This window comes from Panulirus ornatus, chromosome 15 (genome assembly GCF_036320965.1).
Source record: "Panulirus ornatus isolate Po-2019 chromosome 15, ASM3632096v1, whole genome shotgun sequence".
In the NCBI taxonomy this organism is placed as follows: domain Eukaryota; kingdom Metazoa; phylum Arthropoda; class Malacostraca; order Decapoda; family Palinuridae; genus Panulirus; species Panulirus ornatus.
In genome coordinates this window covers 23950258-23978044 of record NC_092238.1, presented here as the reverse complement: position 1 = coordinate 23978044, position 27787 = coordinate 23950258, and the positions used below count along the sequence as shown (strand labels likewise).

Here is a 27787-nt window from a genome sequence, read left to right as displayed (position 1 = left end):
GAAATGGATGAAGGCAAGCAAGTATGAATATGTACGTGTGTATATATGTATATGTCTGTGTATGTGTATGTATATGTGCGTGTATGGACGTTTATGTGTATATTTGTGTATATGAGTGGATGGACCATTCTTCGTCCGTTTCCTGGCGCTACCTCGCTGACGCGGAAAACGGAGTATATCCCCATGAGTGTTAAGAGGTCGTGTGTATGTGTGTGTGTGTGTGTGTGTACCTGGTAACAGTCAGTAACAGTGAGGAACGACCGGACACACCTGTTGACGGCTATGGCCGCTATAGAAAGTAGTTCGGCCTGGATGTTGACGTAACGCAGGAAGACGAAGACGCTGCATCCAGTGTCGTTGAGCAGCGACCGTCCGCCGGTGAGGTAGAGGGTGAGGAGGTGGGCGGCCGAGATGGGCAGGATGGTGATGCAGAAGACGCCCTCGGCCACGGCCAGGTTCACCACCAGCCAGGTGGCCGCGTTCCGCAACCTGGACGAGTGAGGCAGCGCCATGATGGTCAGCAGGTTACCTGGGGTCAGAGCTCAGTAGTTAATGGGGTCTGCAGGTTATGTGGGGTCAGGGGTCAGCAAGTTGCCTTGGAATGGGAAGATCACAGAGTCTACACCTACTTATCCATGCAAGAATCTAATTACTTATAACCCTCACCTTCAATACCTAGCCAAGACCAGTGCTCTGGAACATATACAGAAACTCCAGACTGACAATAACACAGCCCAGTGCATCTATACTGACGGCTCTCACGACTCTGCCACTGGGAAGGTAGGCAGTGCTGCTACTGTGATCCAACCCAATGGTAATGGATTAGAGAAAAAGTTAGAATAAACAACTGAGCATCTCCTCTACAAACTGAATTGTTCGCCATACTTATTGCTCTTGAGCAGGTAGAAATCACTGCCACAGACAGTTTAATTATTTCTGATTCTTTATCTCCACTACTTGCCCTTAACACCCTGAGATCAAAATGTAACATGCTGGTCTCTGAAGCCAGAAACAAATACTCAGACATTCTTGCTCAAGAAATTCAAATAAAATTGTTATAGATTCCCTCTCATATTAGCCTCCGTGAACATGACAAAGCTGATGCTTTAATCAAACTTGCACTTAGTAAAGATGATGCTGAAAACAACATTGGGTTGTCAATTAGAAACCTCAAAACTGTAATTACAAGGGAACTAACAAACCTCTTTGAAGCACGAAGACGGGTTCAGGTAAGCACGAGTAGAAACATCTTCCATCACAGTGAAGGGTGTAAAGTAAAATATGTATATGGAGAAAGTAATAAGATCAGCAGATTACATGATGTTGTAACTGCCATACTAAAGCTAGGCTATAGGTACTATTGGCACTTTGGCCTAACTGAAGATGTTAATCATGTGAATTGTAAAGTCTGTGGTCAAAGATCTGGACACAAACTAGAATATTATGTGTAAGAATGTGAAAAAATAAAGCTTTTCAAGGTTATATCTAAACAAACCCGGCAACCAAATGCCATAGCACTTTAATGTTAAAAACAAGATACCTGAAATTTTAAGTTTGTATCCACTTTTTGCATCTAGTCGGTAAAACTTACCATACGAAATGATGTAATGTATGTACTGAAATAACTGTAATATCTTATGTAATATCAACCCTCTGGGGTAATCCTTTGCTGTGAAGAATCCAGCTCACTTTCTTCCACTAAGACGTGACTGCTTTGCCAAATATTAAGGTCACAATGTTGTTTGTCTTCTTCGCTGTTTGTAAGAACTGCTCACTTGGTTCTGATAAACTGGACACTACCAGACATCAGTCCTTAACCAGTTACATTATGTTCTTCAGCAGAGTTCACACTGTTGCTTGTATTTTCCATTTCAGTAACAATGTAGACCACACTAGCTTGTGGTTGTGGACGTTCAGTTTCTGTTAAAACGTAATTCCCAGCTTGGTAGAAACTTGGGTATCTTGCAGTATAGTGCATTACCTAATGCAACGATATACATCAAAGAGCATTGTTTCCAGGACTGATTCCTGTGGTACGTAATTACTGTCAGGCTACATCGTTAATCACTGATCTCTTTACGATCACTTTACCCATTTTCTAACCTGCAAGCATAAAACCATTTATAACATGTGACACAACCTTTGTTAATGACCTTTGATGCAGAACGTAATTGAAAATTTTCAGGAAATCTAAATAAACTATATAAGCTGCTTTAATTATGTCATACAAGTTGATCTTAATCAACCAGACACATCACTCAGGAACGCCAGCGTCTCAAACCAATCATGAATGATGAAGTGATCTTATGTGTGGCTTCCACGATGATGGTTCCCGTAAGTCTGCCCAGCACAGTCGTCAACCTTCTGCAGGGATGAAATCCGGGCAAGAACTTACAATATGGGAGCAGACCTCCTGTCCTGGGCAGCCTGTCTTGGAGATGACTTCATGACAAGACAACTTGCGGTATTAACTGACTCATACTTAAATCCTTGCAATCTTCTCAGATAAAATATATCAGGACTTGCCCGCTGCCTTCCAGAGGATCAGAGGATTGTACGGGGTGAGGAGGATGCCACGGGAGTAGTAGGGTCAACAGGTTATCTGTGGGATCAGTGGGGTCAACAATATATCTGTAGAATCAGTGGAGTCAACAAGCTGTGTGATCGGTAAGGTCAACAGGTTATCTGTGAGGTCAACAACTTCCCTTTGGGTTCAGCAAGTTGAAAGAGTTAACTGTGTAACACAAGGTTGGGCCCTTGGGACTCACGCGACTGGTGAACTCATACTTAGAAAAAAAGTTTGTTCTGCTTCGTACAGTTCTGCTGCACACGTAGTACTGTCAAGAATATAGTTCTGCTGCCCAGCCACAGGTGGCACTGACGGGCGTACGTTTTACATGCTAAACACATCTTGCAAGTGTTGAGTGCCAGATGAAAACGTTCTTTAACTGAGCTGTAACAAGTGAATTTAAAAATCTTATTCTGAAGATGGAAGTGATGACCTGCACATTACGGTAAGGAACTGCATGAATATATTATCAGTTTGACTTGTTCTCACAGTAGGACTCACACTGTAGGACTCATGTAACAATCTGATACTTTGCTTTCAAAGTTTAACAACCTCATTAATCCATTATATTAATCTAAAAGCATCGTTTTATCATATATTACTCTAGCCCCACGGAAGCACGCCCGACACTGCCTCCCGCGTGGAGTGTGACCTCCAAGTGGCAGTGGTTCCATGACAAGGATGTGGGGTCGTGTAAGCATGGTGACGTCACTGCACCGGACGGACGGTGTTGTGATGTCTGTTGTATTTTCTTAATATTTCTATCTCGTCAACAACTGCTTCCGGTCAGCCAGTATCAGCGTACATTGTGCTGAAGTGGATGTTGTCCATCAGTTTTAACTGTACAGGAAATGAGATGATTCTCCTACTTCAGCAGCTGTAGCGGGTGACGTGACGTTGTTCATCAGACATTAACTGTGACTATGCTATCAGCGGTTCCTGACGCCCAACGGCAGCTTATGGAAGAAACTGTATATACTGATACTGTATCTCATCCGTTGGTGAGGCGTACGGAACATGATCTACCAAGCCAGATTTCTGACTCAGATGTTTCATTAAGTTCACTGTGAATGAATAACATTATCAGGGTTAGGTTGTAAATGAAAGTCCAGCAACAACTTGTGGTTGTGATAATTGTATCTTTGCCTCCACCGGTCGCCTGCGGAAATCTTTATCTTCTGTCTTTCCTTTTATCAACGAACGACACATTTTTAAGACAAGTATATGACCTCTGCAGAACCTTGTCCACTGTTCCCTTACGACGGCACTTCATTATCTTTAATTCACTTTGTGCGGTGAGGGCCTGACCTGCGGGCCTGTGTTGTCCCTTACATGATCAGGACGGCTTGTGTGGTGACATGAACGGATGTTTTACAACCTTGGCCAGACAGGTGTCACCAATATACGTAGCATGCATCCTTCACCAAGCATGCTAGTATCTCTCACCAGCTACACATTTACTTTAATACTCTACTGATGCATGACCTGCTACTGATGCATGACCTGCTACTGATCCATGACCTGCTACTGATGCATGACCTGCTGCTGATGCATGACCTGCTACTGATGCATGACCTGCTGCTGATGCATGACCTGCTACTGATGCATGACCTGCTACTGATGCATGACCTGCTACTGATGCATGACCTGCTACTGATGCATGACCTGCTACAATTGGCCACCTCTAAGGCTACCTGATGGCTGCTAGGCAGGGGTCACAATGTGCTAGCTGACGCACACACCGGTCCCGACCATGATGCCATGCACCAGCCAGTTGCCCTGATCGTGATGACATGCACCAGCTGGTGTTGACCATGATGCCATGCACCAGCCAGCTTGTCCCGACCATGATGCCATGCACCAGCCAGCTTGTCCCGACCATGATGCCATGCACCAGCCAGCTTGTCCCGACCATGATGCCATGCACCAGCTAGCTTGTCCCGACCATGATGCCATGCACCAGCCAGCTTGTCCCGACCATGATGCCATGCACCAGCTAGCTTGTCCCGACCATGATGCCATGCACCAGCTGGTGTTGACCATGATGCCATGCACCAGCTAGCTTGTCCCGACCATGATGCCATGCACCAGCTAGCTTGTCCCGACCATGATGCCATACACCAGCTAGCTTGTCCCGACCATGATGCCATGCACCAGCTAGCTTGTCCCGACCATGATGCCATGCACCAGCTAGCTTGTCCCGACCATGATGCCATGCACCAGCTGGTGTTGACCATGATGCCATGCACCAGCTAGCTTGTCCCGACCATGATGCCATGCACCAGCTAGCTTGTCCCGACCATGATGCCATGCACCAGCTGTTGTTGACCATGATGCCATGCACCAGCTAGCTTGTCCCGACCATGATGCCATGCACCAGCTAGCTTGTCCCGACCATGATGCCATGCATCAGCTAGCTTGTCCCGACCATGATGCCATGCACCAGCTAGCTTGTCCCGACCATGATGCCATGCACCAGCTGGTGTTGACCAAAATTGGTTACGTCATGATGACACGCATGACTGGCAGCAGCCTGGTCGGGGGTGTATAATGTTACAGAAACCAACGCAAACATCATCCAACATCAACTACAAAATGTGGAGACCAAACTCCTGGCTCAGGTGTCGGGTGTGTGTGTGTGTGTGTGTGTGTGTGTGTGTGTGTGTGTGTGTGTGTACAGACTCCCTTGGTGTAGTGCGTAACGTTCCTGACCCTGAAGCATCCACACGCCGCCCAAGGTCGAACAAATGGGTTCGAATCCTGACTGTGGGAGTCGGTCTACAGTCAACCCATCTGTTCATCCACCCCTAGGGCGTGTCGTCTCAGCTAACATTAACAAAAGGCCTTCCTCAAACTTACCAAAAAATCCCAGAATGGAAATGATGATGGCAGCCACTGCAGTGAGGACGATGGCCCAGCCCGGTGCCATGTTGGCCTCACTCGGGTCCGCCTCCCTGGCCATAGTGGCGGCCAGGACGGGGTCGTGTGCGCCTCGCGTTGGTGTCACTGTAGGCAGACCTGGTGCGCACAACACACGACTGATGCACGAGGCTCCACCTCACACCACCACTGACTGCTGCTGTGTCCACTTGGTGAGCGTCTGCCCCCCCACCACTGGGGACACACTAGAGTGAGCGTCTGCCCCACCACCACTGGGGACACACTAGGGGTCACGTTTCCACTTAGTGAAGTCTGAAGAGGCGGATATCTGGTTGAGTCAGTTACGTGCACGGCTTCAGTTTCCGGCAGCACACCGCTTGGTCTGTTGGGTTTATATTTTCATTCATTAATTTCATCTGATATATTTCAAAAGTTATTTCGCACTTACAACAAGGAACTTGTTATCTAAGTTATGTAAATATATTTGTATCTTGACTAGTTTAAACACCGTTAGGACCTGAAGCTGTGTAATGGTTGGGGTAGCGTGTGGTAATGCATGGTAATGTATTAAACAGTGTGGTAGCGCATGTATGAAGGTGTGGTAGCGTGTGATAGTGGTGGGAGCGGTAGATGTAGTTACCACCAGGTCTGGAGGTTCACTGCTTCATTACTAGCAGAAACCATGGCCAGCCTGGCTCGGATCCACGCCACATCAGTACAACAAACCTGGTCTCAACCACAGCCGGTCTACCCTCCTCCCAGCACCACACGACCTGGCTCATTCTGGACGAAAGACAGACGGTTGTTATGAAGAGAGAGAGAGAGAGAGAGAGAGAGAGAGAGAGAGAGAGAGAGAGAGAGAGAGAGAGAGAGAGAGAGAGAGAGAGAGAGAGAGAGAGAGAGAGAGAGAGAGAGAAATTAATTACTGAGTTAGTATGTGTGTGTGTGTGTGTGTGTGTGTGTGTGTGTGTGTGTGGAGGAGGGGGGGTACTTATGCCGAGGCACCAGCAGACGTGTCAACAGAGCAGGACTGGGCCACTTCCTGCCCACAACGTTCTCTCTTCTCATGAAAGCGTCTGGTCCTTCCGTTGGCATTTGTGTTTGGTATTCTTGTTTGTTTCGTGTGTGTCTACTGATATCTGTTTAACGGATCTGTATCTTGTTATCTGTCAGATGGTATCTTTCTTGTTTCTATCTGATAGCAAATGTTTGCTGGCATTTGTCTGTTAGTATTTAACTGTTGTTAATAACTATCTGCTGGTTTCTGTCTGTTAGTATTTATCTGTTGTTAATAACTGTCTGCTGGTTTCTGTCTGTTAGTATTTATCTGTTGTTAATATCTGTCTGATGGTTTCTGTCTGTTGGCATCTGTGTCATGGTTCCCATCAGCCATGGTTCTCTCGTGCGAAGACCATCTCTCAACCTCATGAAAGCATTTTTCTTTTCTTCATATAAATTCTCCTGTCATCTCCTGTCTGCATAATTTGTTTTAAATGTATTTATGACGGACTTCAACAAACCTCTATCCCCTACTCCATAATGTTATATATGGGGCGCTAAGAATCTATGCGTCCCGCTTGAATTTACTGTTACCAACAGAAGGGTTCACACAGTAGTCCAGGCCCCTCCCACCACCTGCCAGAAGGGTTCACACAGTAGTCCAGGCCCCTCCCACCACCTGCCAGAAGGGTTCACACAGTAGTCAAGGTCCCTCCCACCACCTGCCGCTTTTTCTGTTCATTATACCAATATTCGTGGGAGGGAGTGTAAGAGCAGTCCCCCTTCTTGAAGTATATAGCATTGAATAAACACTCAATAATGATGATGATTAATATATTCCTGCGACTGTTTCAACCTTTTTAATCCCTCGAAAGGAAAGACATTTAAATCTACGCATATCTACCTACCACCGGCCTCCACCTGCACGGGGCTACACTGCTATATAAGTGGACAGTCACGTCTGGGAAGGTTATGTCACTAGTGGAGAACCGTCTCCCCTCAAAGAATTTCTCACTCCAAAGGAGTCCATCACTTTCCTGTTCCTGGTACTGTATAAACATACTTCTATACAACAGATGTATTTAGTATTAAACCTGACAAATATGACATCTACACAACTCAAAATCTATTAAGTTCTCTACAAAACTCTTGTTCTGAGCGTTTTATAATTGTCTTAACGAGTTCATGGTTCGCCATCATCCTCTTCCCTTGACCAATCCTGGATGCGCATCTGCGTGGCATCTTCTTCAATCGTCCTTTTCTATGAACTCCATTTTTATAAACCCTGCAGTACATGAGCTTGCTCACATCACTGGCACCTAAAACTCGAGGCAATATGGGAGTCACACTCCACTGGCGTCCACCAACGGTCTGGTCTGCTGTGTGGCAACGGGTGTGTCTGTGTAGCCAACCGCACGTACCCAGCCTAGCCACCACACGTACCCAGCCTAGCCACCACACGTACCCAGCCTAGCCACCACACATACCCAGTCCTACCTAACTATACACCATACTGTCCCAGGGCCTCTAAGACGAATTCTATCAGGGGGTACAAAGTCTCTTTCGGGTCTCCTTCCCTTCTGCATTAGTCATCGTGTTTTTACCCACTACGGCTTTATTCCCTGAGCTGCGAGGCCAAAAAGGGCATGGAAGATGAGAGAAGGGTGGAATACTAGTCTTCTATATATGCAAACGTTTACTGAGATCCCAAAAAATTCTCGGGCCCCCTTTTGTACCCCCGGGCCGCTGTATGATGTACCCCCTCGCACTGGCCGGGCTCTGTCCTTCCTGAGCAATTTATCACGATCGCAAGGCTTCTTAAGTCATCGCATCTCACCCTTGCCTTCACAGACCACGTAACAACAGTCAAACTTTCACAAGCTAGTTATCACATGACCAGAACTCCATGATCGACATGACACGTACCCAGGGTTCCATGGCAAACATTTCCCAAACCAAAGCCTCTGTAGCTGACGTACAATAAACTAGAGCGCTTCAACATACCCAAACAACGCCTACAAGTTTCCCTCAACTCTTGCCTCCCGACGGGAAGCCGTGCCGTGGACAAGAAGCCGCCAGAGGAAATGACTAAGGCAGTGGACACTGGTGACGAGCGACAAGGGTGACGCATCCCTGCAAGGGTCATACAGCTTAACGCATCCCGAAGAAAATGAGGGAGTGAAGCGCCCCCACGAGAGTGACGGCGGGTGACGCATCCCTCTGAGTGATGGCGGGTGATGCATCCTCTGAGTGACGGAGGGTGACGCATCCCTCTGAGTGACGGCGGGTGATGCATCCTCTGAGTGACGGAGGGTGACGCATCCCTCTGAGTGACGGCGGGTGATGCATCCTCTGAGTGACGGAGGGTGACGCATCCCTCTGAGTGACGGAGGGTGATGCATCCCTCTGAGTGACGGAGGGTGACGCATCCCTCTGAGTGACGGAGGGTGATGCATCCCTCTGAGTGACGGCTGGTGACGCTTCCCTCTGAGTGATGGCGGGTGACGCATCCCTCTGAGTGACGGCGGGTGACGCATCCCTCTGAGTGACGGAGGGTGACGTATCCCTCTGAGTTACGGAGGGTGACGCATTCCTCTGAGTGACGGAGGGTGACGCATCCCTCTGAGTGACGGCGGGAGATGCATCCCTCTGAGTGACGGCGGGTGATGCATCCCTCTGTGACGGAGGGTGACGCATCCCTCTGAGTGACGAAGGGTGACGCATCCCTCTGAGTGACGGAGGGTGACGCACTCTTACGGGGAGAAGCGCAGGTCAGGTGTTATTAGATCTAGTGAGACGTAAAATTGATGTGACGTTAGAAATAAGTTTGTCCCACGTCCATCTTAGAAAGCCCAATTTGTCCATGTTCACCTGAGGAAATCCCGGATTTCTTCCTGTATACATTTAAAAAAGTACACTTGCCATTTTCTATTCTAGAATAAACTCAGACGTGTCCCTGTTCATACTGAGAAAAACCCAGGTTCGTCTTTCCCCAGCCTAGAAGATACATATATCAAATCTCATGATAATTATCATATTAGAGAGTCACAAATAGGTAGGATTAGTTATTTCTGTACTTCCGGCCGGATATGTAATAAGAATATTTCATAAATCTTTATCTAAACCCTTGTCATACCGTCATGCATAACATATTAGTCTTCCTGTATAATAAACCCAAAATCAGTCTTCCTGTATGATAAACTCACGGTCTGGGGAACATAGTGTTCGTCTCTTCAGTTCAGACCTATTGTCGTGGGCTTCGAACTTTGTCTTCCTGTCAGCCTGTGTCAATAAAAGAATTGAACTGAACTATTATCATTATCATTATTACTGTCTTGTAATGTCACGTATGATGTATCAAAACTAACGCCGACCATCAACAGCCTAACCCGTGACTGCTTCAGGAAAAATAACAACTCTCCCCATACACCAAATCAATCCAATCCATTCTATCTAATGCACACCATTCGTCCTCAAGCACTTCCAATGCACTTGTACTGTACATTTCTATATCCACATCAATTAGACAGTAATATGTTAGAATGACTGATAAGACTTATAGCCAAAATAAAAAAGACAAGTGGCATAACGATCTTTTGTAAGTCATTGGCTCGTTAACGTGCAACATCCAGCCAACCGCCTGGTTTCATTCAGATCAAAGCCCCATCAAACATCAACAACCAAACCCCCTTCCATCTACTGGTCCAGCCTCAAACAGCTTCCCACACTTGGCTACATTTTTTTTTTTACTAACATTGATATAAAGAGCATATTGCTGTTTACACCAGGAATGTCTCGGGATGTAAGTGAAAAAAAAAATACTTAAACTGCCCAAGAGTCTCCTTTTCAAGACGGACACCAAAGATACTATTACTATTAGACAACAAAATTGTGCTGTACAGTTTAACCAACACACACACTTCACCTCTCAGTGTTACATGGTGATAATATATTTCAAAGTGATGCAAAAAGATGATAAGTATTGGTGACGGCGTCTCTCACTACGAATTCAGGGCAAGTAACTTTCAGAGATATTCTGTTCTTCCGATTATTGCTTGACACGTTGCAATGGCTAGGTTTGTAGTATTTTCTCAAAGCAACATCATATGTCAAGATTAGATGCGGATACCACAAGGTGTTCAGTTGGTAATGTATCATCTAGTGTTTCCATTGTAAATTCCCTCACATACTATATCTATTACTATCGTCTTAGCTTCAGTGTTACTAACAACTTGGATAAACGGCGTAGTGAGCGAGGAAGGACACTACCCACCCACCCACCCGACACATGCTACCTCTCTACCGACACATACTACCGCTCTACCGACACATACTACCGCTCTACCGACACATACTACCGCTCTACCGACACATACTACCGCTCTACCGACACATACTACCGCTCTACCGACACATGCTTCCGCTCTACCGACACATACTACCGCTCTACCGACACATACTACCGCTCTACCGACACATACTACCGCTCTACCGACACATGCTACCGCTCTACCGACACATACTACCGCTCTACCGACACATACTACCGCTCTACCGACACATACTACCGCTCTACCGACACATACTACCGCTCTACCGACACATACTACCGCTCTACCGACACATGCTACCGCTCTATGATACAACTTCCAAGAAACTATTTGTTCCACACACACACACACACACACACACATCAGCAGTTACATAAGGGGAATTCATGGGAGTCGATAAAGGGGCCAGTAGTGCGGTACCAGAAATTTTCTTCTTTAAGAATAATTACTTTCGATTTTTCTTAATACTATAATACATGTAATGTACATTCAATGTGTTATGCCATCAAATGGTTTACCTTAGTGCAAATCATGAGACTGAGTCAATAAACACCATTTTTGTACGGGAAAAAATGTAACTTCCTAGAGGCTAATGATGGGAAATCACGTCAAAATAAAGACATTGATATGAAACGCGAGTTATTCGGTTATTGTGACACAAAAATAACGTAAAAGGTTAACTTTAAATCATATCTTTGATATGGAATGTAAGATAACATACTAATTCCAGGTTTAAGAATGATCTTTTGACTATAACTGTTAATCCTGCTTATGATGATGTGGTGGTGTTATTTGGTTAAGGGAAAAGCCAGTTAGGGAGAGTGAGTGATACAGACAGCTACAGTGAGGGACACAGAGGAAGCCACACTCTGGCCAACAAATCCGGTACATTCTCAACGGTCGACCTTCTCCGGTACGAGAGACAGTGCAGCCCACCATGGTACATCCTATATTTGTCTACCCATCATCTCCCATATGTACACTGGAAAACTAGGCTACCCACCATCTCTGATATGGTATCAGCTGAGGAACATGTTATAAGTAGATTACCATCCATCTCTTGTGAGGTACCAACTGTGTCACACCTCAGCCGATTTGCCATATTTAGAGGCAGGCTGGTGCATGGTATCAGGTTCTGGTGCTGGATCACCTACCCACAACAGCCACCAGGACGCACCATCTTGAAGTGGAATTTCATGCGACCCTCACATGCCTTGAGAAAAGGTTGGGGGATGTCAAAGCAAGGTAACTTATTAATGGGAGGAAAAGGCCGGACTAACAACGCGCCTAAAGGAATGATAAATGGTGGACTAAACATAAGCTGTAGCTCAGCGATGGTGGGATATTGTCAATCTAATGATATACTGAGAGTCAGTGACATCTACACGACACAGAAGCACAAACTCTGGGTTTTACCCTCACCATTGTGTGACGTAATTGGCTTGCTCGTGTGTGTGTGTGTGTGTTGATTACAATTTTGTATTACGGGGAGAGTTTTATAATCGTGTTGCCTCGTCTCAACCTTGTATATTTGTAACTTGTGTTTGTACACACGGGAAGGGTTGTTATTCCCCCCAAACATAACAACCTCTCACTCTTATCATACTAATCCCTGAACTTCATTATTTCCCATATGTTCGCTATTTTGTTGACACTGTTCCGGTCTACCATCGCTTGGGCAGTATTTTAATTTTCTATTTTTCCTGAGAAATTCTAGTTATGTTCTCCAGCTAACAGGGTCCCTCCTGTTGATCGGTCCATTCCTGTTGATTGGTTCTTCACCAGTGATCGGTTCTTTCCTGTTGACTGGTCCCTCCCTGTTGATCGTTTCCTCCCTGTTGCTTCGTCCTTCGCTGTTTATCAGCCCTTCCTTTTTGAGCAGTGCCTCTTAGCTGCGCAGTATCTACCTGTTATCTCTTCCCTCTCCGTTGTTTGGTCTTCCTTCACGGTGCATTTGGCTCATTTTCACAATGGATCTGGTTAGTGCTACAGTCGGTCTCGATCTCATCTGAATCACTGCAATCCTGAACATGCCTAATTTTCCTCATAAGTATCAACCGTAATTATATTCAGTAAAAATTTCAGTTCCTCCATCACGTGACATAAAACATGAACAGCGGTGATCAAGACTACCGCCCGCCACACTGCTTAACCCAACACTCGCGAAATCTACATTATTGACGCGTCCTCTTCACTCTAACTTTTTTTTTTTTTTTTTGGGGGGGGGGAGCAGACTGTGTATCTTTGGTTATTCTCATATGGAAGTCTGGGGTCAGATTACGCACGATGTCGACTCCAAAGACCTTCTCAAACACACAAACCTGAAGTTTATTTCCTCCAAGATGATATATTGAGGTCTGCTTTCACTGTGTCTAATCTTCATTACGTTACACTTGTCTGGGTTGCATTCCATCAACCATGTTTCACATTATCATTGGAGTCTGCTTAGGTCCCCTTGTAAGGTTATGCAATCCTTATCGCCTTTCATTTTCCTCCTGACCTCTACATCATGTTTGTGTCTAGTGTTTCAATATGGACTGACTCGGGTGTCACGTTTCATCTTTCGATTGGCTGGGCTGTCGCTTGTCGGCCTTTGGGCTGAGATCAGAGTGAGTGGCTGGAGCTGCCAGTTTTAAATTCAGACTGGCTCGATTCGATATCTGTGTTTGTATTTTGGACTGATCTGCGTCTCGTATCTCAAACTGGGCTAAGTTGGTCTTGACCGACACAATACAGTATAACAGGACAGCAACAACGAAAGAACTCAAAATATGCTCACAAGTAAGACAAACAAAACATTAAATCTAATATCAAGAGAACCTCGAGGTACGACTGATGAGCCAACTTAATACTCCCATCACCATCGCAATAACACTCCCATCACCATCCCAATAATACTCTCATCACCATCCCAATAATACTCCCATCACCATCCCAATAACACTCTCATCACCATCCCAATAATACTCTCATCACCATCCCAATAATACTCCCATCACCATCCCAATAATACTCCCATCACCATCCCAATAATACTCCCATCACCATCCCAATAACACTCCCATCACCATCCCAATAATACTCCCATCACCATCCCAATAACACTCTCATCACCATCCCAATAACACTCCCATCACCATCCCAATAATACTCTCATCACCATCCCAATAATACTCCCATTACCATCCCAATAACACTCCCATCACCATCCCAATAATACTCCCATCACCATCCCAAAACACTCCCATCACCATCCCAATAATACTCTCATCACCATCCCAATAATACTCCCATCACCATCCCAATAATACTCCCATCACCATCCCAATAACACTCCCATCACCATCCCAATAACACTCCCATCAACATCCCAATAATACTCCCATCACCATCCCAATAATACTTCCATCACCATCCCAATAACACTCATCACCATCCCAATAACACTCCCATCACCATCCCAATAATACTCTCATCACCATCCCAATAATACTCCCATTACCATCCCAATAACACTCCCATCACCATCCTAATAATACTTCCATCACCATCCCAAAACACTCCCATCACCATCCCAATAATACTCTCATCACCATCCCAATAATACTCCCATCACCATCCCAATAACACTCCCATCACCATCCCAATAATACTCTCATCACCATCCCAATAATAATCCCATCACCATTCCAATAATACTCCCATCACCATCCCAATAACACCCCTCACCATCCCAATAATACTCTCATCACCATCCCAATAATACTCCCATCACCATCCCAATAATACTCCCATCACCATCCCAATAATACTCTCATCACCATCCCAATAATACTCCCATCACCATCCCAATAATACTCCCATCACCATCCCAATAATACTCTCATCACCATCTCCATAACACTCCTATGACCATCCCAATAATACTCCCATCACCATCCCAATAATACTCCCATCACCATCCCAATAACACCCCTCACCATCCCAATAATACTCTCATCACCATCCCAATAATACTCCCATCACCATCCCAATAATACTCTCATCACCATCCCAATAATACTCTCATCACCATCTCCATAACACTCCTATGACCATCCCAATAATACTCCCATCACCATCCAATAATACTCCCATCACCATCCCAATAACACTCCCATTACCATCCCAATAATACTCTCATCACCATCTCCATAACACTCCTATGACCATCCTAATAATACTCCCATCACCATCCAATAATACTCTCATCACCATCCCAATAATACTCCCATCACCATCCCAATAATACTCCCATCACCATCCCAATAATACTCTCATCACCATCTCCATAACACTCCTATGACCATCCCAATAATACTCCCATCACCATCCCAATAATACTCCCATCACCATCCCAATAATACTCTCATCACCATCTCCATAACACTCCTATGACCATCCCAATAATACTCCCATCACCATCCAATAATACTCCCATCACCATCCCAATAACACTCCCATTACCATCCCAATAATACTCTCATCACCATCTCCATAACACTCCTATGACCATCCCAATAATACTCCCATCACCATCCAATAATACTCCCATCACCATCCCAATAATACTCTCATCACCATCTCCATAACACTCCTATGACCATCCCAATAATACTCCCATCACCATACTCCCATCACCATCCCAATAATACTCCCATCACCATCCCGATAATAATCTCAACACCATCCCAATAATACTCCCACCACCATCCCAATAACACCCCTCACCATCCCAATAATACTCCCATCACCATCCCAATAATACTCTCATCACCATCTCCATAACACTCCTATGACCATCCCAATAATACTCCCATCACCATCCCAATAATACTCCCATCACCATCCCAATAATACTCTCATCACCATCTCCATAACACTCCTATGACCATCCCAATAATACTCTCATCACCATCCCAATAATACTCTCATCACCATCCCAATAATACTCTCATCACCATCCCAATAATACTCTCATCACCATCTCCATAACACTCCTATGACCATCCCAATAATACTCTCATCACCATCCCAATAATACTCCCATCACCATCCCAATAATCTGGATGTTATGACACCTGACACAAGAGGTACCCAACAGGCCAGCCATTATGACACCTGCTCATATATACATCTATATTACTATAACAATTGTCACCAAGAGACTTGGTTGCTTGGTTGGTTTATCTGGCTTTAGACCTATCAAATGCCAAGGTCATTAAGGTCGTCAGTGTCATTACAACTACAAACAACAATTCTTTGAGTGTTCAAGATATTACTAAAGTCTAACTTGCTCTAACTACATACATATAAAATATAATGCTACATATCTCACACACACATAACATTAGTATTTACTACATATCGTAAGGATCCTAACATACAAGATTAATACAAGTACTATAAAACATAATATTACATATCACACACACACACACACACACACACGCACACACATACAATCAGTATATACTATATAATGATCATCATTGTGGCGGCTGTTGTGTGCAAATTGATGCGCATCATAAAGCGCTCACTTTACGGAAATATTCTGACACGTGAATATCTATGATCTGTAATAACAATGTTTTCCGAAGACTCATCTAGATTTCGCAAGACATTATGTAAATATTCAACTGAATACTACAAAGTTCACCCGTTATCATCAAACAAATAACAGCCAGTTGATATACAACGAAGAGACGTAGCTAGGACGTCATTTACCAAATGGCGTCCTAGTTACGTCTCTTGGTTGTATATCAACTGACTTATGTTTCTCTCTTGTCTCTCCCCTGATGATGTGATTATTACACGAAAGTGCACTTGAGAACTTTTCGTGTTTCATTCTCCCCGTGGATTCATAGGAATATACTTGATCACGCGCAAAACCTGTGATCTTTCCAATATATATATATATATATATATATATATATATATATATATATATATATATATATATATATATATATATATATATATATATATATAAAAGCAAATGGATTTGTATGTAGCATTTATGGATCTGGAGAAGGCATATGATAGAGTTGATAGAGATGCTCTGTGGAAGGTATTAAGAATATATGGTGTGGGAGGCAAGTTGTTAGAAGCAGTGAAAAGTTTTTATCGAGGATGTAAGGCATGTGTACGGGTAGGAAGAGAGGAAAGTGATTGGTTCTCAGTGAATGTAGGTTTGCGGCAGGGGTGTGTGATGTCTCCATGGTTGTTTAATTTGTTTATGGATGGGGTTGTTAGGGAGGTAAATGCAAGAGTCCTGGAAAGAGGGGCAAGTATGAAGTCTGTTGGGGATGAGAGAGCTTGGGAAGTGAGTCAGTTGTTGTTCGCTGATGATACAGCGCTGGTGGCTGATTCATGTGAGAAACTGCAGAAGCTGGTGACTGAGTTTGGAAAAGTGTGTGGAAGAAGAAAGTTAAGAGTAAATGTGAATAAGAGCAAGGTTCTTAGGTACAGTAGGGTTGAGGGTCAAGTCAATTGGGAGGTGAGTTTGAATGGAGAAAAACTGGAGGAAGTGAAGTGTTTTAGATATCTGGGAGTGGATCTGGCAGCGGATGGAACCATGGAAGCGGAAGTGGATCATAGGGTGGGGGAGGGGGCGAAAATCCTGGGGGCCTTGAAGAATGTGTGGAAGTCGAGAACATTATCTCGGAAAGCAAAAATGGGTATGTTTGAAGGAATAGTGGTTCCAACAATGTTGTATGGTTGCGAGGCGTGGGCTATGGATAGAGTTGTGCGCAGGAGGATGGACGTGCTGGAAATGAGATGTTTGAGGAAAATGTGTGGTGTGAGGTGTTTTTGATCGAATAAGTAACGTAAGGGTAAGAGAGATGTGTGGAAATAAAAAGAGCGTGGTTGAGAGAGCAGAAGAGGGTGTTTTGAAATGGTTTGGGCACATGGAGAGAATGAGTGAGGAAAGATTGACCAAGAGGATATATGTGTCGGAGGTGGAGGGAACGAGGAGAAGAGGGAGACCAAATTGGAGGTGGAAAGATGGAGTGAAAAAGATTTTGTGTGATCGGGGCCTGAACATGCAGGAGGGTGAAAGGAGGGCAAGGAATAGAGTGAATTGGAGCGATGTGGTATACGGGGGTTGACGTGCTGTCAGTGGATTGAGTCGGGGCATGTGAAGCGTCTGGGGTAAACCATGGAAAGCTGTGTAGGTATGTATATTTGCGTGTGTGGACGTGTGTATGTACATGTGTATGGGGGGGGGGGGGGTTGGGCCATTTCTTTCGTCTGTTTCCTTGCGCTACCTCGCAAACGCAGGAGACAGCGACAAAGTAAAAAAGAAAAAAAAAAAAAAAAAAAAAAAAAAAATATATATATATATATATATATATATATATATATATATATATATATATATATATATATATATATATATATATTATTCTACTTAATTGCTGTCTCGCGTCAGGAAACACGAAGAATGGCCCATCCACACACACACACACACACACACACATATATATATATATATATATATATATATATATATATATATATATATATATATATATATATATATATATATTTTTTTTTTTTTTTTTTTCTTTTTTTTTTTTTTGCTTTGTCGCTGTCTCCCGCGTTTGCGAGGTAGCGCAAGGAAACAGACGAAAGAAATGGCCCAACCCACCCCCATACACATGTATATACATACGTCCACACACGCAAATATACATACCTACACAGCTTTCCATGGTTTACCCCAGACGCTTCACATGCCCCGACTCAATCCACTGACAGCACGTCAGCCCCGGTATACCACATCGCTCCAATTCACTCTGTTCCTTGCCCTCCTTTCACCCTCCTGCATGTTCAGGCCCCGATCACACAAAATCTTTTTCACTCCATCTTTCCACCTCCAATTTGGTCTCCCTCTTCTCCTTGTTCCCTCCACCTCCGACACATATATCCTCTTGGTCAATCTTTCCTCACTCATCCTCTCCATGTGCCCAAACCACTTCAAAACACCCTCTTCTGCTCTCTCAACCACGCTCTTTTTATTTCCACACATCTCTCTTACCCTTACGTTACTCACTCGATCAAACCACCTCACACCACACATTGTCCTCAAACATCTCATTTCCAGCACATCCATCCTCCTGCGCACAACTCTATCCATAGCCCACGCCTCGCAACCATACAACATTGTTGGAACCACTATTCCTTCAAACATACCCATTTTTGCTTTCCGAGATAATGTTCTCGACTTCCACACATTCTTCAAGGCCCCCAGAATTTTCGCCCCCTCCCCCACCCTATGATCCACTTCCGCTTCCATGGTTCCATCCGCTGCCAGATCCACTCCCAGATATCTAAAACACTTCACTTCCTCCAGTTTTTCTCCATTCAAACTCACCTCCCAATTGACTTGACCCTCAACCCTACTGTACCTAATAACCTTGCTCTTATTCACATTTACTCTTAACTTTCTTCTTCCACACACTTTACCAAACTCAGTCACCAGCTTCTGCAGTTTCTCACATGAATCAGCCACCAGCGCTGTGTCATCAGCGAACAACACCCGAGACGTCTAAGCGAGCGTTTGTGTAAATAAATTATACATTTCCTTTTTTCCATAGCCAGAGGTTGAACCATTATGTGACATTCATTTTTTTTTCATTCATTTCAAGCTAGAAGTTTCAGTTTTCTAAATTGTTTCTTACATTTTTCATATGTATATATATGTGTGTGTGTGTGTGTGTATATGTGCGTATGTATGTGTATGTGTGTGTATGTGTATATGTATATATATATATGTGTATATTATCCCTGGGGATAGGGGTGAAAGAATACTTCCCACGTATTCCTCGCGTGTCGTAGAAAGCGACTAGAGGGGACGGGAGCGGGGGGCCAGAAATCCTCCCCTCCTTGTATTAACTTTCTAAAAAAAAAAAAAAATGGGAAACAGAAGAAGGAGTCACGCGGGGAGTGCTCATCCTCCTCGAAGGCTCAGAGTGGGGTGCCTAAATGTGTGTGGATGTAACCAAGATGTGAAAAAAGGAGAGATAGGTAGTATGTTTGAGGAAAGGAACCTGGATGTTTTGGCTCTGAGTGAAACGAAGCTCAAGGGTAAAGGGGAAGAGTGGTTTGGGAATGTCTGGGGAGTAAAGTCAGGGGTTAGTGAGAGGACAAGAGCAAGGGAAGGAGTAGCAATACTCCTGAAACAGGAGTTGTGGGAGTATGTGATAGAGTGTAAGAAAGTAAATTCTCGATTAATATGGGTAAAACTGAAAGTTGATGGAGAGAGGTGGGTGATTATTGGTGCTTATGCACCTGGGCATGAGAAGAAAGATCATGAGAGGCAAGTGTTTTGGGAGCAGCTGAATGAGTGTGTTAGTGGTTTTGATGCACGAGACCGGGTTATAGTGATGGGTGATTTGAATGCAAAGGTGAGTAATGTGGCAGTTGAGGGAATAATTGGTATACATGGGGTGTTCAGTGTTGTAAATGGAAATGGTGAAGAGCTTGTAGATTTATGTGCTGAAAAAGGACTGATGATTGGGAATACCTGGTTTAAAAAGCGAGATATACATAAGTATACTTATGTAAGTAGGAGAGATGGCCAGAGAGCGTTATTGGATTACGTGTTAATTGACAGGCGTGCGAAAGAGAGACTTTTGGATGTTAATGTGCTGAGAGGTGCAACTGGAGGGATGTCTGATCATTATCTTGTGGAGGCTAAGGTGAAGATTTGTATGGGTTTTCAGAAAAGAAGAGTGAATGTTGGGGTGAAGAGGGTGGTGAGAGTAAGTGAGCTTGAGAAGGAGACCTGTGTGAGGAAGTACCAGGAGAGACTGAGTACAGAATGGAAAAAGGTGAGAACAATGGAAGTAAGGGGAGTGGGGGAGGAATGGGATGTATTTAGGGAATCAGTGATGGATTGCGCAAAAGATGCTTGTGGCATGAGAAGAGTGGGAGGTGGGTTGATTAGAAAGGGTAGTGAGTGGTGGGATGAAGAAGTAAGAGTATTAGTGAAAGAGAAGAGAGAGGCATTTGGACGATTTTTGCAGGGAAAAAATGCAATTGAGTGGGAGATGTATAAAAGAAAGAGACAGGAGGTCAAGAGAAAGGTGCAAGAGGTGAAAAAAAGGGCAAATGAGAGTTGGGGTGAGAATCATTAAATTTTAGGGAGAATAAAAAGATATATATATATATATATATATATATATATATATATATATATATATATATATATATATATACGCCCATATACGTATCAACATATACATATATACACTCGTATATATTCATAGATGCCTTCATCCATTCCAGGCGCTATCCCGCCCCACAGGAAACAGCATCGTTACTCCCTGGCGATAGAAGGAATACTTCCCACGTATTCCCTGCGTGTCGTAAAAAGTGACAAAAAGGGGAGGGAGCGGGGGGCTGGAGATCCGGCCCTCTTGTTTTACACTTCCAAAAGAAGGAACATTCAAAGGGGCCAAGTGATGATTTTCCTTCTAAGGATCAGTCATCTGTTCTTGGGGCGGGGTGGCGCCAGGAATGGTTGAAGGTATGCAAGTATATGTACATGTGTATATGTGTGTGTGTATATATGTAAATGTCTGTGCGTGTATGTATATGTGTGTATAGAGTAGATGGGTCTTTCTTCGTCTGTTTCCTGGGGCTACCTCGCTGACGTGGAAACCGGCGATGAAGTATTATATACATATATATATATATATATATATATATATATATATATATATATATATAACATATAACGCCTATGCACGCACATATACATATAGAGACATATGCATATATGCAAATATACATACTCATGTTTGCCTTCATCCATTCTCGTCGCTACCTCGCCACATAGGACATAAGCGTCGCTACCCACTACAAGGTCACAGTGGTGCGTGTGATCTGGAAAACGCATGAAACCACTACGAAAATGAAACATTTAAAGTTCTTAAGTGTACTTACGTGTAATGATCACAGCAGGGGAGATAAAAGAATATAGAAGAGGTAGAATAATCAGTAGATATACAAGGAAGTGACGTAACCAAGATGCCAATGATAAGCAAGCGGTACCAGTAATGTATATATATCATAAAAGCTCTTTTTCCGTTAAGCTAATCTTTAGTTGTCCAGAAGTTTCATCGATATAATATAAAAACACAAGAAACAAGCAGACACGTCCAGCAATATATTATGGTAAGATAGCGATATCATCAACCAGTTCATATGCAAGTGTAGGTTCTATATTGCTTCCACGTGCGAAAAAATATAGGTTTTATCATATCATTCGCAATATAAAGTTTAAGCGCATCGATCCTCAGTACACCAAGAAATTTCCAGGGTTATGATTAACCTATTCATGTCTTACACGAGATCCAGGCAATCACTACTTACGCGAGTCAATGCGATCACAACGTCATATAAGGTCTAAGTATCAGTACTTTACTAGAAGAAAATATGACGGATGATCATTAAGAACTTTTCAATAACAGGCAGAACAAGACTAGATCGGCACTGACCCACAGACGGCGACACACTGTCAGGACGGGTGACGGGCTCATCCTGCCCAACCTTAGCAGCAGCCATCTTGTCTTACGTGTTGGCCGATAACATTATCTTACTCTTGCGCTAACTTCATTCTCACTTCTCATGCTCCTGTCGTACTTGTCTTTACCACTTTTTTATGTTGCTGCCCTCCTGTTTTCGACTTTCGGCAGTTTTGCTTCAATATTCCGAAGCACCATGAAGATAACGCAGCTTACAATTAAGGATGGTATGGTACAACTAAACATTCATTGATCTGTTCCCAAACACGACTTGTGTACGTTTTCGTTCTGCTTTATCAAATAAATACAAGTTGGTTGAATTTCCGATTGACATGGTTCTCCAGAATAATGAAGGTACTTAACGCCACATTTCAAAACAAGCACACTAATGGGTTAAAAAAAATAAAATACAAGGTTTTTCTAGAGAACAATACGGTTTTAAGTAAAACCTACTCGCCTCAAGAACTTGGCCAACTTACTGGTCAATCGTTTTTTGTCTGCATTTTCTCCCGTAGTACGTGGAGTTGAACTCATGAACTTTAAGCCAGTGAGTTACATAATAACAAGTCGCAGGATATATCCTTTTACTGTGACTTGATGCTGGCATTAGTGACCCCTCTGGCCTGATCTAACAACCTGTAACTGGTGTATATGACTGAGGTTGGTGACTTGCTGAAGACTCGCTGGAGGATGTGACTGGCTAAGACTGTGGCTGGTGACTGTGATTATGGCTGTAAACTGTGGCTGGTTGATGTGATTGACAGGTGACTGACTGTGGCTAACTGTGGGTGGTGGCTGTGAGTGTGGTCTGAAGTGAGTGTGCCTGGTGTCTGTGACTGTGGCTGGTGTCTCTTGACTAGCTGGTGGGCGTGACAGTGACTTGTGGGTGTGTCTGTGAGACTGTAACTGGTGGCTATGACCGTGGCTGGTGTCTGGGACTGGTGGTGATTGTGACTAAGGCTATGTTTGGTGACTGTAGCTGGTGGTTGTGACGAGCTGGCAACAATGTGGCACACTGGGGTCGATGTACTGCAAATTAACTGTACCACGGTATGTGAAGCGTACAGAGTAAACCATGGAAAGTGCTGTGGGACCTGATGTGGGTAGGGAGCTATGGTTTTGGTGCATATAGTTGGGAATTGGATGTGAGCTAAACGACCTTTCTTTGTCCGTTCCTAACACTACCCAGGATATGGCAATCAAGTATGGAAAACATATATATATATTTTTTTTTTATTTTTTTATTATACTTTGTCGCTGTCTCCCGCGTTTGCGAGGTAGCGCAAGGAAACAGACGAAAGAAATGGCCCAACCCCCCCCCCCCATACACATGTATATACATACGTCCACACACGCAAATATACATACCTACACAGCTTCCATGGTTTACCCCAGACGCTTCACATGCTTTGATTCAATCCACTGACAGCACGTCAACCCCGGTATACCACATCGCTCCAATTCACTCTATTCCTTGCCCTCCTTTCACCCTCCTGCATGTTCAGGCCCCGATCACACAAAATCTTTTTCACTCCATCTTTCCACCTCCAATTTGGTCTCCCTCTTCTCCTTGTTCCCTCCACCTCCGACACATATATCCTCTTGGTCAATCTTTCCTCACTCATCCTCTCCATGTGCCCAAACCACTTCAAAACACCCTCTTCTGCTCTCTCAACCATGCTCTTTTTATTTCCACACATCTCTCTTACCCTTACGTTACTCACTCGATCAAACCACCTCACACCACACATTGTCCTCAAACATCTCATTTCCAGCACATCCATCCTCCTGCGCACAACTCTATCCATAGCCCACGCCTCGCAACCATACAACATTGTTGGAACCACTATTCCTTCAAACATACCCATTTTTGCTTTCCGAGATAATGTTCTCGACTTCCACACATTCTTCAAGGCCCCCAGGATTTTCGCCCCCTCCCCCACCCTATGATCCACTTCCGCTTCCATGGTTCCATCCGCTGCCAGATCCACTCCCAGATATCTAAAACACTTCACTTCCTCCAGTTTTTCTCCATTCAAACTCACCTCCCAATTGACTTGACCCTCAACCCTACTGTACCTAAGAACCTTGCTCTTATTCACATTTACTCTTAACTTTCTTCTTCCACACACTTTTCCAAACTCAGTCACCAGCTTCTGCAGTTTCTCACATGAATCAGCCACCAGCGCTGTATCATCAGCGAACAACAACTGACTCACTTCCCAAGCTCTCTCATCCCCAACAGACTTCATACTTGCCCCTCTTTCCAAAACTCTTGCATTTACCTCCCTAACAACCCCATCCATAAACAAATTAAACAACCATGGAGACATCACACACCCCTGCCGCAAACCTACATTCACTGAGAACCAATCACTTTCCTCTCTTCCTACACGTACACACGCCTTACATCCTCGATAAAAACTTTTCACTGCTTCTAACAACTTTCCTCCCACACCATATATTCTTAATACCTTCCACAGAGCATCTCTATCAACTCTATCATATGCCTTCTCCAGATCCATAAATGCTACATACAAATCCATTTGCTTTTCTAAGTATTTCTCACATACATTCTTCAAAGCAAACACCTGATCCACACATCCTCTACCACTTCTGAAACCACACTGCTCTTCCCCAATCTGATGCTCTGTACATGCCTTCACCCTCTCAATCAATACCCTCCCATATAATTTACCAGGAATACTCAACAAACTTATACCTCTGTAATTTGAGCACTCACTCTTATCCCCTTTGCCTTTGTACAATATATATATATATATATATATATATATATATATATATATATATATATATATATTTTTTTGCTTTGTCGCTGTCTCCCGCGTTTGCGAGGTAGCGCAAGGAAACAGACGAAAGAAATGGCCCAACCCACCCCCATACACATGTATATACATACACGTCCACACACGCAAATATACATACCTATACATCTCAATGTACACATATATATATACACACAGACACATACATATATACCCATGCACACAATTCACACTGTCTGCCTTTATTCATTCTCATCGCCACCTCGCCACACTTAGAATACCATCCCCCTCCCCCCTCATGTGTGCAAGGTAGCACTAGGAAAAGACAACAAAGGCCCCATTCTTTCACACTCAGTCTCTATCTGTCATGCAATAATGCCCGAAACCACAGCTCCCTTTCCACATCCAGGCCCCACACAACTTTCCATGGTTTACCCCAGACGCTTCACATGCCCTGATTCAATCCACTGACAGCACGTCAACCCCGGTATACCACATCGATCCAATTCACTCTATTCCTTGCCCGCCTTTCACCCTCCTGCATGTTCAGGCCCCGATCACTCAAAATCTTTTTCACGCCATCTTTCCACCTCCAATTTGGTCTCCCACTTCTCGTTCCCTCCACCTCCGACACATATATCCTCTTGGTCAATCTTTCCTCACTCATTCTCTCCATGTGCCCAAACCATTTCAAAACACCCTCTTCTGCTCTCTCAACCACGCTCTTTTTATTTCCACACATCTCTCTTACCCTTACATTACTTACTTGATCAAACCACCTCACACCACACATTGTCCTCAAACATCTCATTTCCAGCACATCCACCCTCCTGCGCATAACTCTATCCATAGCCCACACCTCACAACCATACAACATTGTTGTAACCACTATTCCTTCAAACATACCCATTTTTGCTTTCCGATGATAATGTTCTCGACTTCCACACATTCTTCAAGGCTCCCAGGATTTTCGCCCCCTCCCCCACCCTATGATTCACTTCCGCTTCCATGGTTCCATCCGCTGCCAGATCCACTCCCAGATATCTAAAACACTTTACTTCCTCCAGTTTTTCTCCATTCAAACTTACCTCCCAATTGACTTGACCCTCAACCCTACTGTACCTAATAACCTTGCTCTTATTCAACATTTACTCTTAACTTTCTTCTTTCACACACTTTACCAAACTCAGTCACCAGCTTCTGCAGTTTCTCACATGAATCAGCCACCAGCGCTGTATCATCAGCGAACAACAACTGACTCACTTCCCAAGCTCTCTCATCCACAACAAACTTCATACTTGCCCCTCTTTCCAAAACTCTTGCATTCACCTCCCTAACAACCCCATCCATAAACAAATTAAACAACCATGGAGACATCACCCACCCCTGCCGCAAACCTACATTCACTGAGAACCAATCACTTTCCTCTCTTCCTACACGTACACATGCCTTACATCCTCGATAAAAACTTTTCACTGCCTCTCACAACTTGCCTGACACACCATATATTCTTAATACCTTCCACAGAGCATCTCTATCAACTCTATCATATGCCTTCTCCAGATCCATAAATGCTACATACAAATCCATTTGCTTTTCTAAGTATTTCTCACATACATTCTTCAAAGCAAACACCTGATCCACACATCCTCTACCACTTCTGAAACCACACTGTTCTTCCCCAATCTGATGCTCTGTACATGTCTTCACCCTCTCAATCAATACCCTCCCATATAATTTACCAGGAATACTCAACAAACTTATACCTCTGTAATTTGAGCACTCACTCTTATCCCCTCTCCCTTTGTACAAAGGCACAATGAGTGGATGGTACTACTGTTGAATTGATTAAGAAAGTGGATGAATGTGTTGTTGATTGGTTGGCAAGGATTTTCAATGTATGTATGGATCATGGTAAGGTGCCTGAGTCCTGGCAGAATGCATGTGTAGGGCCAATGTATTAAGGCAAGGGGAATAAAAGTAAAATGTTCAAACTTCAGAAGTGTAAGGTTGTTGAGAGTACCTGGTAAGTTGTATGAGAGGGTAAAGGCATGTATAGAGCATCAGACTGGGGAGAAGCAGCGTCATTCCAGAAGTGGTGATGGGTGTGTGGATTGGGTGTTTACTTTAAAGACTGTGTGTGAGAGTAAATGTGAATAAAAGCATGGTCATTATGTCTAGCAAAGTTGAGGTATCAGTGATAAAGATTGAGAGATTAAATAGATAGAGGGATAGACAGACACAGACAGATAGACATAGATATGAGGGTTGAGGGGCAGGTTAGCCGTGTGCTGAATCTGAATGGAGAAAACTTGGAGGAAGTGAAAAGATTCGGATACCTTGGAGTGGACATGAGTGAATGGAATCATGAAAAAGGAAGGAAATTGTAGGGTGATGGTTCTGGAAGCACTGAAGGAGGTGTGGAAATAGTGAACATTATCTGGGAGGGCATGTCTGAAAGTACATAAGTCCTACAAATATCATATGGATGCCAGGCATAGGCTATAGATAAGGCTGTATGGAGGAAGGTGGTGTGTTGGAGATGAAATGTTTGAGGACAATACACAGTAAGATATGGTTTAACTGAGTACATAATGAAAGGGTAAGAGAGAGGTATGGTGATAAACATAAGTGTGGTTGAGAGCT

General features: G+C 43.9%; 1 protein-coding gene across 2 annotated transcripts in view; it reads right to left on the bottom strand.

Moving 5' to 3' along the window:
• The window catches only part of LOC139753756 (G-protein coupled receptor moody-like), a 35960-nt gene extending 13491 nt beyond the window's left edge, over positions 1 to 22469 (bottom strand). The window contains exons 1-3 of one of the 2 annotated variants that reach the window (XM_071670577.1): positions 22329 to 22469; positions 5429 to 5831; positions 271 to 529 (exon numbers count right to left, since the gene is read on the bottom strand). In XM_071670577.1, coding sequence (XP_071526678.1) covers positions 271 to 529; positions 5429 to 5531 — 362 coding nt within the window. In that variant the 5' untranslated portion in view covers positions 5532 to 5831; positions 22329 to 22469. Of the gene's footprint in view, positions 1 to 270; positions 530 to 5428; positions 5832 to 22203 lie in introns of both variants that reach the window. The other variant, XM_071670575.1, reaches the window with a different exon arrangement.
• Positions 22470 to 27787: the final 5318 nt, after the last annotated feature.